We start from the raw sequence: 13804 nt of genomic DNA on the forward strand, positions 1-13804 counted from the left end.
GGGGAGGGACTTAGGCTCTCTATTGAAGTCTATACAAGGGGGTAATCCATCAGCCGGAAACTGAAGCCTCCCGGGGGCCGCCATTGTAGCAGACTATCACCTGCTGTTAGCATTCCATTGACTCCCATTCATTTTGGCGTCACTTTGACAGCGAATAACTTTACATCTGAGGCGTCCAAAGACTTAATTTGTCCATTGTTTATTTCAAAAGAAACACGGCACTGTATAAAAGGCTCCATTACTTTGTATCTTACGTTTTGGCCCCATAGAAGCCGTTTTTGTAAAAATAGGCTAACGATTGCGTCATAACCACGCGACTATCTGTCGCATAGTAGAGAAATTACCGCATAGACAGGAGAAGCTCGCAGGCAATTTTTACTGTCTATTTGGCAATCGGGGGGACATTGGGGCATTAAGTCAAGGGAGAAGCCCATAAATAGAGAGTCCATAAAAGCAATGCAAAATATTTCAACAACGTTTTTGATTTGGCTTGGCACAGCTACTAGAAGATTTACAGCTGTCAGAAAGGTTGCTCGCGTCACATCTACATTGTCAAGCTCAGGTTAAGCCTGCGCAGTACGCTCAGCCACCAGGAAGTGAGTGCTTCTAATCGGGCTTCACGTTTCTCTGTTGAAATCAAGGGTGTCGCCAAATCCTGTGTCCGGAAAGCCTGTTCACTCCCTATTAAGCCCTATTGTACCGAATTTTGGTTGTAGTTCCACCAGAGATCCACTGCGGGGCGATCGCCCTGAGTGCAAAATGAATGGGAGTCTATGGAGCTAGACGGCTAAATTTGTCTCTTTCACCCGATTGACACTGACAAATCTCAGATTTGATTGTAGATTTTGCAAGTTCAACATGGGTTATAGGTCGAAAGTTGAATGAACGAGTACTTATGTCCTTTCGATTTCTTACAGGTTGAGTTGTTGTTGCCCATTACACGCTAGCATTCTGCTAAAGAACACTGATTGGTCAGTGAAGGACTGATTACGACCAGAGATACCGCTTGATGGCATCGTGGCATCCGAACATAGCATCCGAAGCGGGACCAGAATTTGTTTGTGTATTTTCGGCGTGGTCTTTTAAAACAAAACAAAAACTCTTCTAACGCGTGTATTTACCTGTGTCAGCGGTGTTGTCGATGAAAAGAAAGTGCAGAGCGCGAAAGCACCAAAGTGACTGAAGGATTGCCGTAAAGCAGTATCTCTGGTGGAACGATGTGTATGACGTCAATGACATTTTGAAAGACTTTTTAAAGCAAATGAGTGACTCTAAAAAATCTAACACCCAGCAATGAGGAATTTCTTTGCATCTCCTTTCGAATACAACATTCAAATTGCTAGACAAAAAATTATATCCTGAGAAAAGTGGATTTTTAGGGGTATAGCTCCTTAGACCTCCATTCATTCTGCACTCGTCCTGTGAGCGCCCTCATATGGAACCAGAGTGGAACTGTAACCAGTTCAGAAGCCGGAAGTTTACTGAGTGAACGCTCTTCCTATGTTAGACATTCTCTGGTGTCGCTGTGTCCATTTCTCTTACTGTCTATGAGAAATTTACAGAAAACCGTTAATATCAAACCGTTGTAGCCAAGCTAGATTTATATGGTTTGCGTGTAAAATTAAATTTAACATAAAAGCGTGTAACGTTACACTGTATTGAGCAAAGTAACAATACTTAAACAAAATGGCATGTTCCTGAATTAACAACTACATTTCCCATAGTTCATCTCTTGTCCTGTGTTGCCTGTGACAGTCGGAGTTGATTTTTGACCCAAGAAGACAGGTCAACTTACACTGATTTGGATAAAGACAGTTTAAGGTAACGTTACAGTTGCGATAAATTGTGTTATTAGGAGTCCAAACTGTGTGGACAACATCTATTAGACGTAATTAAATTGAAGTTGTCGCAGAAGAATATGTCTTGTGAGATTCAACAGTTTTTGAGGTTTAGCTCCGTGGCTAGTGCGTTAGCCGGTGTTAGTGTATTTATGCACAAATGAGAAAAAGCACAAATCCGGTGCATGAATATGTCAAGACTGGCATTAGCATACACTATGTTTTACAGCTTTAAACCGTGGAGCATTTTAATACGTTACATTAGATTTGAATTAAAAACGTATTATGAAATATTATTATAACAATAATAGCAACAATAATTATTATTATTGTTGATATTAGAAGTATAAACAGTCCTGTGATGTAAATATATGCTAATATTTATTTCATAATTACTAATAACACGTTATTATTAATATTAACGTTACAGATAAGCATAGATTTTCCTAACAGTTGTTCAGAGTTCTCAAACACGTATAACTTTCACCCAAAAAATGCAAATGAGGCCATTTTTCCACTGTTGTTGGTTGGTCACTATGACCCAATGTCAGAAGTTAACTTTTTCAAATTGAGGAATTTACTATTTTATGTTTCCTCTTTTAATGTGTCTATGTAATTTCACTTCCAGACACTGATGGAAACTCTTTCAATTGTACTGTTGGCCCTTCAGAGCTGTAGGGATCATGCAGTGAATCGCTCCTGGCACTGACTGGCACTACAGGACCCTGCGTCTTCTCTTATGCCTGATGCCAGGATGGCGGCAGACGTCCACAATAAGGGTGTATCCTGGGAGGTTAAAAATGGCAGCTTGGTGCCATCAGATCGACTCCGGCAGGACCGGTCGGACAGTCCGACCCCCGGCCTGGTGGAGGGGACAGAGCCAGGTTAGTTTCACAGTTCACACTCTCAATTATAAAGCTGTGTAATGATTAGATTTAAATAGATTTGGTTTTTGTCCAAGATTGTAATCTTTATTCATCTTAGAAAGATGTTTTGCAACCAAAGTTTTTTATGATGCTGTAACAAAGTAGTTAATGAGACCTATATGGTTCTTAAGCCTATAACGTTATGTTTTGTCCTTTATAAACAAATCACACCTTTTTTCTTAGTCATGCATATCCTCATTATATACCATTGTATTTCCTGTATTGAGTTATCAATAAACCCATATGCCTGTATAGATGACTAGAATCTTAGAACTAGTTTAGTCATGTAAATGATTCTTTACAGAAGTTGAAGTTTATCACAACAGTTTCATAATGCTTCAAAGAAGTTTTCCGGCTGTTTCCTGAAACTGGAAAGTAAAAGAGTGTGTATTAAATTAAAGTGGCTACTTGGCTTTGTGGGAATTCTTGATCCTAAGTGAGTTAAAAGTAGTTTTTAATACATTTAGTTGATGCATATACAGAAGCACCTCAATCTCATTCACGGTCCAGTCTCACTGATAACCAGCAAGAGCTGTTTTTTTCACAAGAATTAAAAAAAAATTAGGAGCACATAAAGAACTTTAGGGGCGCAATGAAAATGTGAAATTATTCCTGTGATGCAAAGCTGAATTTTCTGCATTATTTCTCCAAACTTCAGTGTCACATGATCTTTCATAAATCAAACTAGTATGCTGATTTGGTGTTCAAGTAACATTTCATGTTATTATCAATGTTTAAAACAGTTGTGCTGCTTAATATTTTTGTAAGAACCATGATAATTTTTTTTAATGAATCTTTGATGAATCAAAATTTCAAGAGAACAGCATTTATTTGAAATAGAAATCTTGTGTAATATTATACATGTCTTGCTGTCACTTTTGATCAATTTAATGCATCCTTGCTGAAAAAAAAGTATTGTTGAAAAAAAAAAAATCTTACTGACCCCACACCTTTGAATGTTATATAATACAATTTTATGACAATAACTTGAGAAGTACAGAAAACGTCAGAAAATGATTTGTTAATGACCTCCATGTTATTTTACCCAAAATCCACAGAAAAATACTTATTTTTCTTGATTATTTATTATCTGTTGTCAACACAGTGATTACATTAATGGTACCTCAAATCATATAGCTTGTTGAACAGAGGTATGCTATTACTTTTCTAAGCAATGTGTCACTTCTTGACAGGTGCCGGACAGGAGGGCGCCATGTTTGTTCATGCCCAGTCTTTTGAGGACCTGACTGCTGACAATGAGTCTAACACGGATGATAAATCTGCAGAGGTGGGCGACTCTAACCTAGAGAACGCTCAAGAAGCGGCTCTGGGAGGAGGTGAGGAGGAGGCACAGGACGAAAGCTTAGAGGCTGAACAGGAGGAGGTGGGCAAAGATGAGCTGCAGAGCAGGAAAAAGGCAAAAGAGGAGGATGTGACAAGCGAAACGTGGCGGAGTCACAGGAAGCATGTGTTTGTCTTGAGTGAGGCTGGGAAACCCATCTACACACGCTACGGCACAGAGGAGGCGCTCTCCAGCATCATGGGAGTCATGATGTTACTCATGTCAATTGTAGAAGATAAGAAGAATATCATACGCTCCATCCATGCAGGTAGGAAATATCCAGAAAGGAAACAAAAGGGGAAATAGCTTAATATAAGATTTATTAAAAAATATTTATATATTTATTCAGTAAGGATGCCTACAGTGTAATGCAATATTGTGTTAAAAAAACGGTTTCCATATATATATTGTTGTTAATAATAAAAAAAAAATTCTTGAGCATCAAATCAGCATATTAGAATGATTTCTGAAGGATCATGTGACTGAAGACTGGACTATTGATGCTGACATTTTTTTCAGCTTTTATGACAGCTGTTTTATCTTTTCCATCACAGGAATAAATTATATTTCGAAATATATTAAAACTAGAAAACATTTTTTGTTCAAATTTAAATTATACAGTATTTACTGTATTTTTGATTAAAAAAATAGAATAAATGCAGCCTTGATGAATAAAAAATCTTTCCAGAGCTTGAGAATGGTTGTGTATACTTGTGAGATATTTTTGACAATTTTTATCAGGAACATCAGTTTATATTTATTTATTATTATGTATTAATACTATTTATTAAAATTATTTTTTTATTATGGACTTATGTTTTGCTTTTTGGCTTTATATTGTGTTTTAGCGAAATTATCAAAATGAAAATGCACTCTTCCATGAGTTTTTACCCTATAAAAAAAATGGCATAGACATTTTTGTGTTAACATCTCTTTCAGATGGCTACAGGGTGGTATTCCTGCGGAAGAGCCCTCTCATCCTGGTGGGCGTCTTTCGTACAAGCTGCTCCGACCGGGAATTGACACGAGAGCTTCAGTACATCTACTACCAGATTGTTAGCCTGCTCACCCTCACGCAGCTGAACCATGTTTTCCAGCACCGGCAGAGCTACGACCTGCGGCGCCTGCTGGCCGGCTCAGAGCACCTCACCGACAACCTGCTGCGGCTCCTGGACCGAGACCCGGGCCTTCTGCTGAGCGCCGTGATGTGCCTGCCTTTAGCCAGCTCGGCCCGGGACATGGTCTCCTCCAGCTTGCAGGCTGCTAAAGCCAAGAACCTGGTATTCTCCATCCTGCTAGCAGGAAACAGGCTGGTGACGCTGGTGCGCAAAAAGGACCAGTTCCTGCACCACATGGACCTGCACTTGCTCTTCAACCTGGTCGGCTCTTCGTCCTCCTTCCGTGCTGGCGAGGGGTGGACGCCCATATGTCTGCCCAAGTTTAACCCGGCTGGATTTTTCCATGCACATATTTCTTACCTGGAGCCAGCCTCTGACCTGTGCCTGATCCTGGTATCCACCGATCGAGAGGATTTCTTTAACCTCTCCGACTGCAAGAAGCGGTTTCTGGAGCGTTTGCGCAGACGCAGTGCATATCAATCCCTACAGGAAGCGCTGAACATGCCAAGTTATCCTGTCTCACAGGTCGGCATACCTGAGCTGCGACACTTTGTATACAAATCTAAAAGCTCTGGGCTCTATACAAGGTAAGAGTTTAGTGATGATCATGAAAAATAAATGATGGATGGAAGATAGATAGAGAGATAGGCATTGGAGCTTGATATTCATTGCTTTCTCCTGCCTTTTATCTAACTTCCTGTTAGCCCTGACCTTCCAGCACCATACCAGGGAGAAGAGGAGCAAGAAAGGCTGATGGGATTGTACCAGCAACTGCACAGCTGCCTGCATAACCCCACACGCCTCCTACGCTACATTTATCGCTGTGCAGACACTGAAAACCTGTATGCCTTGGTGAGTTTGCTGTAAAGTGCATTAGATGGATACCTTTCAGAGATTTAGCTATGTGTATGCATTCTGAGGAGGTATCCAGCTAAAGGCATAGTTCACCCAAAAATGAAATTGAATTTCTATCATTTACTCACCCTCAAGTTGTTCCAAGCCTAAATTCAATCATTATATAAAGCGATTGCGTCTCTTCAGAAAATTTGGGCTAAATCACTCAATTCATTTTGGTTAGTTTTACGACCTCTTTATACATTTTTGAAGCGTCAAAGTGGTAGTTGCGTAGCTGTCAACGAAGGGAACTGAAAGCTCTCAGATTTAACAGATCTTCATTTGTGATTAGGGGTTTGGAAGGACATGAGGGTGAGTAATTAATGCCAGAATTTTCATTTTTGGGAACTGTTCCTTTCAGTGCATTATAAACCCTGAGGTTTTTGTTGCTTTCTACACTGTCTTACATTGTCAACCCCCACCTCTCTATAGGTAACAAGTGGCTTCGAGCTCTACCTCTGCTTCAGTCCTTTGGGAACAAAGAGCCTTGCTGTATCTGCTGTCAACAAACTCCTAAAGTGGATCAGGAAGGAGGAGGACCGTCTGTTCATACTCAGTCCCTTAACATACTGAGCAAGTTCAGGTAGTTCTCAGCACCTGAAACACTAGTGAACGTCCGGCTTCAGACTGCTGGAAGAGCAGCATCTGTGAGCCTACGTGCATGCATGAATATGCAAAAGGATGCTGTCAGATATTAAGGGCTTGATTGCTATTTTGAGGGCTACTCACACTGGTGAACTGCAGTCAGTGGAATCAGGAAAATTTGAAACTGAGTAAAAAAAAAATGTGTGAAAAGCGTTGTGAAAATAATGCTATATTAACAAATAATTGCTTTTAAATGTGGCTCTGTAACCAGCAGGAAAACATCTAAGGCAGTCGAACTAAACAATCTAATAAATGCTTAGACTGTCTGTACGCTGTTAGAAACTGAACATCTAGGCCTTCGCTCTCTCTCTCTCTCTCTCTCTCTATATATATATATATATATATATATATAGAGAGAGAGAGAGAGCGTATATATAAAAGATTATATGTAAATATAATAGACCTGTCACTGTTTCAACCTAACATCTATAGATTTAAATGAGCCAAGTTAACAAATATTACTGATTGCATTAATATATTATTGAGCTGTGGCCATCATTTTTCTTTATATTCATGAGAAGATAAACAATGTTTATTTTTTTATGTGTTACGTTTGGGTGACATTCAAATATGTGTGATGTAGTGGGGCTGAAAGTATAGCTAACCAAACTGACTAGCATTTTATTTAAAAGACATGACTGACTAGGTGCAAACATTGCAAAAACCTGAAACTCGATTAAAAGAGGAATCCACTTGTGAATTGGTCTGTATAAAGATCTCCATCTCTCCGTTTCAAATGTTTCAGTGACTGACCATGTGTTGCTACTGAGCGCCTCTCCAAAACTATTTCTAAGGACCAATTGAATCCGAGATAGTAACTTTTTATATTATGATTTTCATTTGTTTCATTGATGCACTTGATTGTTAATCTGTTACTAATGCTTTACTTGAGTTAATAGTGTAAGTGATGATGTAGATGTTAATATATGCCAGAGGATAGTAATTTGTACATCTGGTATTTCCAAAATATTTGTGGTGGTGGCGGTGGCACTCATGCTTAAACTTTCCGTCTAAAGCAATTTTGACACATGCACCAAGTTGAAAACAATATTAAGACATGAAATGCATTTACAGAAGAAATATACATTTTGCCATATGTTTCCTTTTTTGCTTGGCTCTCTCTGTAATTCATCAAATGAAAAGATACATGATACTGTTGTGTGTTAGGATATAGGAATGACAGCTTTAGTCATGTCTGATCCAGACATTTATTCTCTTTATAGTTTTTATTTCTGAATATAAAATAGCAATAATTAGCAAATGAATAGTAATCAAGACAAAGAATAACATGTTGATTTAATATTTCATATTTGTGTTAAGATTTATTTGTGTCATTAAAAGCTATAAAAGCGTATTTGTGTCTTGTACACTACTGTTCAAAAGTTTGGGGTCGGTGAGATTTTTTAAAATGTTTTTTGAAAGAAGTCTTTCTCACCAAAACTGGATTTATCTGATCAAAAATACAGTAAAAAATTATTTTATGAAATAATATTACTATTTTAGTATATTTTACAATTTAATTAGGGGCCCGAGCACCAATGGTGTGGGGACACTATTGGAATTGCTCTGTTTTTTATTTCTGTGATGCAAAGCCTAATTTTCAGCATTACTCCAGTCACATGAACCTTCAGAAATTATTCTAATTCTGCTACGGATTTGGTAAAAAGAAACATTTCTTCTTCTTATTATTATCATCATCATTGTTAACATTTTTAGATGATGATGAATAAAAAGTTCAAAAGATCAGCATTTATTTGAAATGGAAATCTTTTGTAACATTAAAAATAATCTTTACTGTCACTTTTGATCCATTTAATGAAGCCTTGTTGAATAGAACCCTTGTTGAAATAAACCCTTGTTTAAAACTTTTGTCAGACATGTGTCTAAATAGAAATTTGGTTACTCTGGTTGTGAATAAACTCAAAAAATGACTGATTTTGAAGAATGTCGGTAACCAGACAGTTGACGGTAGCCATTGACTTCCAAAAAAATAAAAAATACTCAATGGGGTCCATCAACTGTTTGGTTACCGACATTCTTCAAAATATCTTCCTTTGTGTTCAACAAAAGAAAGAAATTCATACAGGTTTGAAACAACTTGAGGGTGAGTAAATGATGACAGAATTTTCATTTTGAAGTGAACTATTCCTTTAACAACTGACAGTCTGTTTTCAAAGGTGAAAGAAAAAAATTCATATCCACATAAACATGCCATTGCATTCAACTGAAGCCTGTAGGAAAAAGTACAGCATGCAAATAAGTGAAAAACACTGAATGATTTGAATATTTGAAAAACACAACAAACAAACAAACTATTATTTACAGAGGTATAGTATAATTTAGGGGAAATATTAGACTTTACTTAGTTTTTTAATTTATTTAGGATTTTTTTTTAATTTCTCCAAATGCTCTCAAAAGAATGGGCAGACATTCCCAATAGCTCAATCTCTGCTCTTATTAGACTAGACTTTCAGACTTCAAGAACACAAAACACCACAAGTATCATAAAACTGATCAATAGGCCTTGTGTGTTATATTTACATCTTCTAAATCTAACAATACACTTTTTAGAGGAAAAGGTTCTTTATAGAACCCATACATTTTAAGCATAGATGTGAAAATGCACAATCCAAAATTAAATGGATGTAATTTATGAATGCTTTGGAATACAGACCTAAGGTTGATCTCCGGTTATTTCTAAAGTGGAAATACTTCAGAAAATGAAAGTGTAACAAATTTCTTTAAAGGAATAGTTCACTTCAAAATGAAAAAAGAGCGCCAAATCTTTCATCATTATAGCAGTTACTAAAATGTTAATATTGCGTTACCCATTTGTTCCTGTGTAGTTATTCATAAATGACAGAACAGTATTCTAAAATGTTACCAATTTGATGAATTAAACAGCTCGTAAACATAATTCATCAGTAGAAGAAATGAAATAACCAGTTTAACCTGATATTATTGTGCAACGATATTTCTCCTTATATAGAACCTATAGAAGTCAAGAACCCCATAAATGTTTTAATTCTAGGAGTGAGCTTTGTATGAGGAACAGACTTTTTGAATTGAAATGGTTATTCCCTGAAAACCAGGTGTGATTCATTAACAAATTTTTCTTTTGAGCGAGATCTTTTAACTGGATCAATAGATCCAGTTCAGAAAATCAGTGAGAATGATCCGCTTCTCATTTCCAAATCATTTATTCACTAAAAGGAAGATTATCAGTGTCATCCCCTCTGTTGATACTACATCCCACAATTTCACTTATTTGCGTCTGAACATGCAAATAAGTGGAACACATTTGAGAAATATTTCCTGAATGACTTGAATGGAAAAACAACAAAGTAACAAACACAAAAGCAAATTATTTTATTTATTATGTTAAATATATATTTATTTTGAAATGGTAATAACTGGTGAGTGTTACTAAATCATTGTCAATAAGTTGAATATATGCTAACAGAGTTTAGTTACCGTTTTTATTTATTTATTTGAGAATTTACAGTTATCCACTCTCAAAAGAATGAAAGAAATTCCCAATATCTTAGTCTCACAGTGCATAATTGTTATTTTTGAGAAATATTTTTGAGTGTTATTATTCTGAGACAAAACATTTATAAATTCAAAATGTATAGACATCTCCATCTGTAAAATTAGAGAGTCATGCAATACATAAACATGTACAGTAGTTGTGTGATTTCTTTTTATGAAGAAAATAGGTACTTCTGCATTCACTGACATATGTGCTGAAAGTAATTTAAATAAAAGAGGAACATTTACAAATGATGAATGGCATATCTTGCAAACCAGTTTGTATCCTCATGTATATTTAGTTGAAATTCAAGTATTTGTAATAAGAATACATGATTTCTTTCATTATATTTACATTATTTACTGTAATATACTATAACTCATACTATAGTGTCATGATGACATGTATTCTGCTTAATATATGAAACCTACATTGTGTATCACTATGACGTAATCATGTTTAGGTTATGCAAAGGAATGTCATGCTGTGAATCTAACACAAACCCCACCTCTGTAAATCCAGTATATAATATTCCCGCACTGTCCATCTGACACCCTTCATCTGGATCATGGCACTGCAAATCATCAGCGTGGTTCTTTTCACTGTGTTTTTCTCCGAAGGTACGTCATACAGGATTTATTTCCATGTGTTCATCACATTGCTTTTATAGGCATATCTTTTCATTAAAGCTTTGCTGATAATTTAACATATTTTATTGTAAAAAAAAAAAAAAATCATTTAGAAGAAATGTTTTAAAAGGCTTTATATGCACGCTATGAATGTCCCTCATTATCTTCTCATTGTCTTTCAGCACTGACACTGATGTGTTACAACTGTAACACTACCACAGAATGCACACAAGCCAACTGTTCTTCAAGCTGCAGTTCCATGACCAATCATAGTAAGAATAACATGATTATGAAATATGTGCATTTGGTAAGGAATATGTTTTTGACTGGGTTTGCTAGTGAATCTTATTTTTAATGTTTTTGATTGTAGATGGCAATAACATTACTTTCGTTAAGAAATGTGCAGATTCGGCCTGGTGTTTTAATAGTAGCATAAATCTTGGATTGATCTGGATGTCCTCCCAATGCTGTTCTTCAAATTTATGCAACAATGCTACAGGTACTATAAGCATGCGAATGTAAAGGAAATAACACTGTGATGTTTCCAATGATTCTGTTTTATATTCATTTGACATTTATTCCTAACATTTCTACAACATACCATGGTACTGTGATCTTTTAGTTGCTAGTATGATTTAAATCAATGTGTACATGAATTAAAGGTCATTGTTTACTCACTCTTATTTTGATCAAACCTGTATGATTTTTTGTCTTCCATGTAATACAAAATGAGAAATTTTAAAGAATATACTAATCATTTTTTCCCAATGCATTTGCAATGTATAGAAGTTTCAAACTTCAAAAAGGACACAGAATCACCATAAAAGTGGCCCATACATATTTGATGTCATTATTGACTGATAAACTTTATTTCTATTACGCCATTGATTTGAAACCAGTTCATTCTGACTGTTATTGTGAACTGGATCAACTGAATCGGGGGAAAGATCTCACTCAAAAGAATGATTTATTTCTGAATCATATTTTCTTTTTTCAGAGAGTTACTGTTTAAATAAGTATGTTCATCATACAAAGCCATATTGTAGATAGATTCAGAAGATGTGAATATATAAGCACAAGCCCTATAGATCACTTTTATGATACTTGTTTCTCGTGTCCTTTTTGAAAGTCTCTGACAATATGGCGACAGTTGCTAAGGCCTTTTAATCTATGGCTGAGTTCAACTGTCACTGCTTTTATTTACAACTTCAGTCTCAGAGAACGGATTGAGTTGCTACACCTGCAATGACAAAGACTGCACAAACAGGCTGAAATGTAAAGGTGGTGAGGACCACTGCATCACTGCAACAGGTGATTCATGGACAATTGCTTATTAAAATATAATCTACTATGCAAAGACAGAGTTGCTGTTTCCTAATATGAATGAATAACAGTTCTTGTTTACCACCAAGACTCATTTCTGCTGAAAGCTTAGAAATCCCTTTCCTCTTCTCTTTTTTCCAGGTGAATCACTTCAAAACACAGTCAAAGGATGCGCAAGCAAAAACATCTGTGATAACATTACACTATTGAACAATACACTACCCCAACAGCATCTCAGTTCTTCATGTTGTAGAGGAAACCTGTGTAATAATGCCCAGAAGATGACACAGGGACCTGTGCTCCTGCTTGTACCAATACTTTCCCTCCTTTTTTACATCTTAGGTCTTTTTTAGGAGGTTTTCTTATCCTTATATGTGGATGCTCGTCTATGAAAATCTAAATCATACCGTTTTAAGCTTTTGTTTAATGTAAATGTAAAATAAACATTAAATAACCGATACTGTTGATAATGAATGTCAAGTATTCAAGCCCCTTTATCATATAATATAATAGTTTTGGTAGTAAATATGATAACTAACTGGCTATTTTTTTTTCCTTTTGAAACAAAATAATAATAATAGTATCTTTGGACAATTAAACTTATGTGAGTCTAAGGATTTTTTTTACGCTTTTCTTTGAATATGTTAAAATGTGTTTTTGATCAAATCAGATCAACTAAAGCTAAACTAAAATTAGTAAAAACATCAAGGAAATAGAAATGTTGATATTGAACATGCGTCTTTATATAATATTTTATGTGAAGTGAAATGAAATGTTGTAGTCAAACACTTTGGGACAGATTAGGCTACTAAACAGGGCAAATTCCAAAAAGAAAAAAAAGCGCTGATGAGAGTGGAAATTCTGCACTTGATCTACAGACGCAGACCGAGCCGGACCATTTCCATAATGACCAACGAAAGCGTCTGGTAGACATGCTTTTTGGGGCTGTAGGTCTAAATAATGGCGGTAAATTAGCCAGAAAATTAAATAGCGCAAACCTCATAAAGTCACCTTGCATGATTAATTTAAATACTATCCATAAATTAATAGGAAACTTCTACAAATGCACATGTAATAAGGTCAGCCGCAAAAATAGCAATGATCACTCCTTTTCAGCACTATTTTTCAACTTCATGTCTTGACAGTAGTTTTTTAATGCCAAAAAAGAGTTTGCGCTGGCGGAAACTGTTATTAAATCTAGCATTTTGTCTAATTCTTAAAAAAAAAAAAATATATATATATATATATATATATATATATATATATATATATATATATATATATTCTCTTGAAAATGATTAACAGTGTGACCTAGTGTAAGATTCACACCAGCAATTTAACTCTGGATTTATAATTAAAGATCAATTTTGGTACTGTCAAGACACTATGTCGATTAGATTGTGTTTTGTAAAACTTAGAGGTTTCTCTAATAAACCTCACTCAACAAGAATTCATCGTCATGTTATTTTAAATAAATTACTTATTGCAATGAACGGTGTGTCTGTTTATTTGATGACTTTGTTAGCCATTTCAAGGCAAAGTTTGAACCGAAGATAA

The 13804-nt window shown here is 35.8% G+C and overlaps 2 protein-coding genes across 3 annotated transcripts; both read left to right on the forward strand.

Moving 5' to 3' along the window:
- Positions 1-1695: 1695 nt before the first annotated feature.
- On the forward strand, positions 1696-8115 carry mon1a (MON1 secretory trafficking family member A). 2 transcript variants are annotated; one of them, XM_077203824.1, is made up of 6 exons: positions 1696-1821; positions 2467-2722; positions 3958-4374; positions 5046-5811; positions 5929-6076; positions 6551-8115. In XM_077203824.1, exons 2-6 carry the CDS (start codon positions 2578-2580, stop codon positions 6689-6691), a joined length of 1617 nt encoding a protein of 538 aa, XP_077059939.1. In that variant the 5' UTR covers positions 1696-1821; positions 2467-2577; the 3' UTR covers positions 6692-8115. The 2 variants fall into 2 exon arrangements, with proteins under 2 accessions (XP_077059939.1, XP_077059940.1); XM_077203825.1 differs by having other exon boundaries at positions 1724-1821; positions 2509-2722.
- Positions 8116-10812: 2697 nt separating this feature from the next.
- LOC143711818 (uncharacterized) lies at positions 10813-12718 on the forward strand. Its single transcript, XM_077203826.1, has 5 exons — positions 10813-10915; positions 11107-11196; positions 11295-11423; positions 12137-12235; positions 12389-12718. The coding sequence occupies exons 1-5, from the start codon at positions 10864-10866 to the stop codon at positions 12598-12600; spliced, it is 582 nt and encodes a 193-aa protein (XP_077059941.1). The 5' UTR covers positions 10813-10863; the 3' UTR covers positions 12601-12718.
- Positions 12719-13804: the final 1086 nt, after the last annotated feature.

This window comes from Siphateles boraxobius, unplaced genomic scaffold (genome assembly GCF_051911475.1).
Source record: "Siphateles boraxobius isolate OS27281-9 unplaced genomic scaffold, OSU_SipBor_1 5, whole genome shotgun sequence".
Classification (NCBI taxonomy): domain Eukaryota; kingdom Metazoa; phylum Chordata; class Actinopteri; order Cypriniformes; family Leuciscidae; genus Siphateles; species Siphateles boraxobius.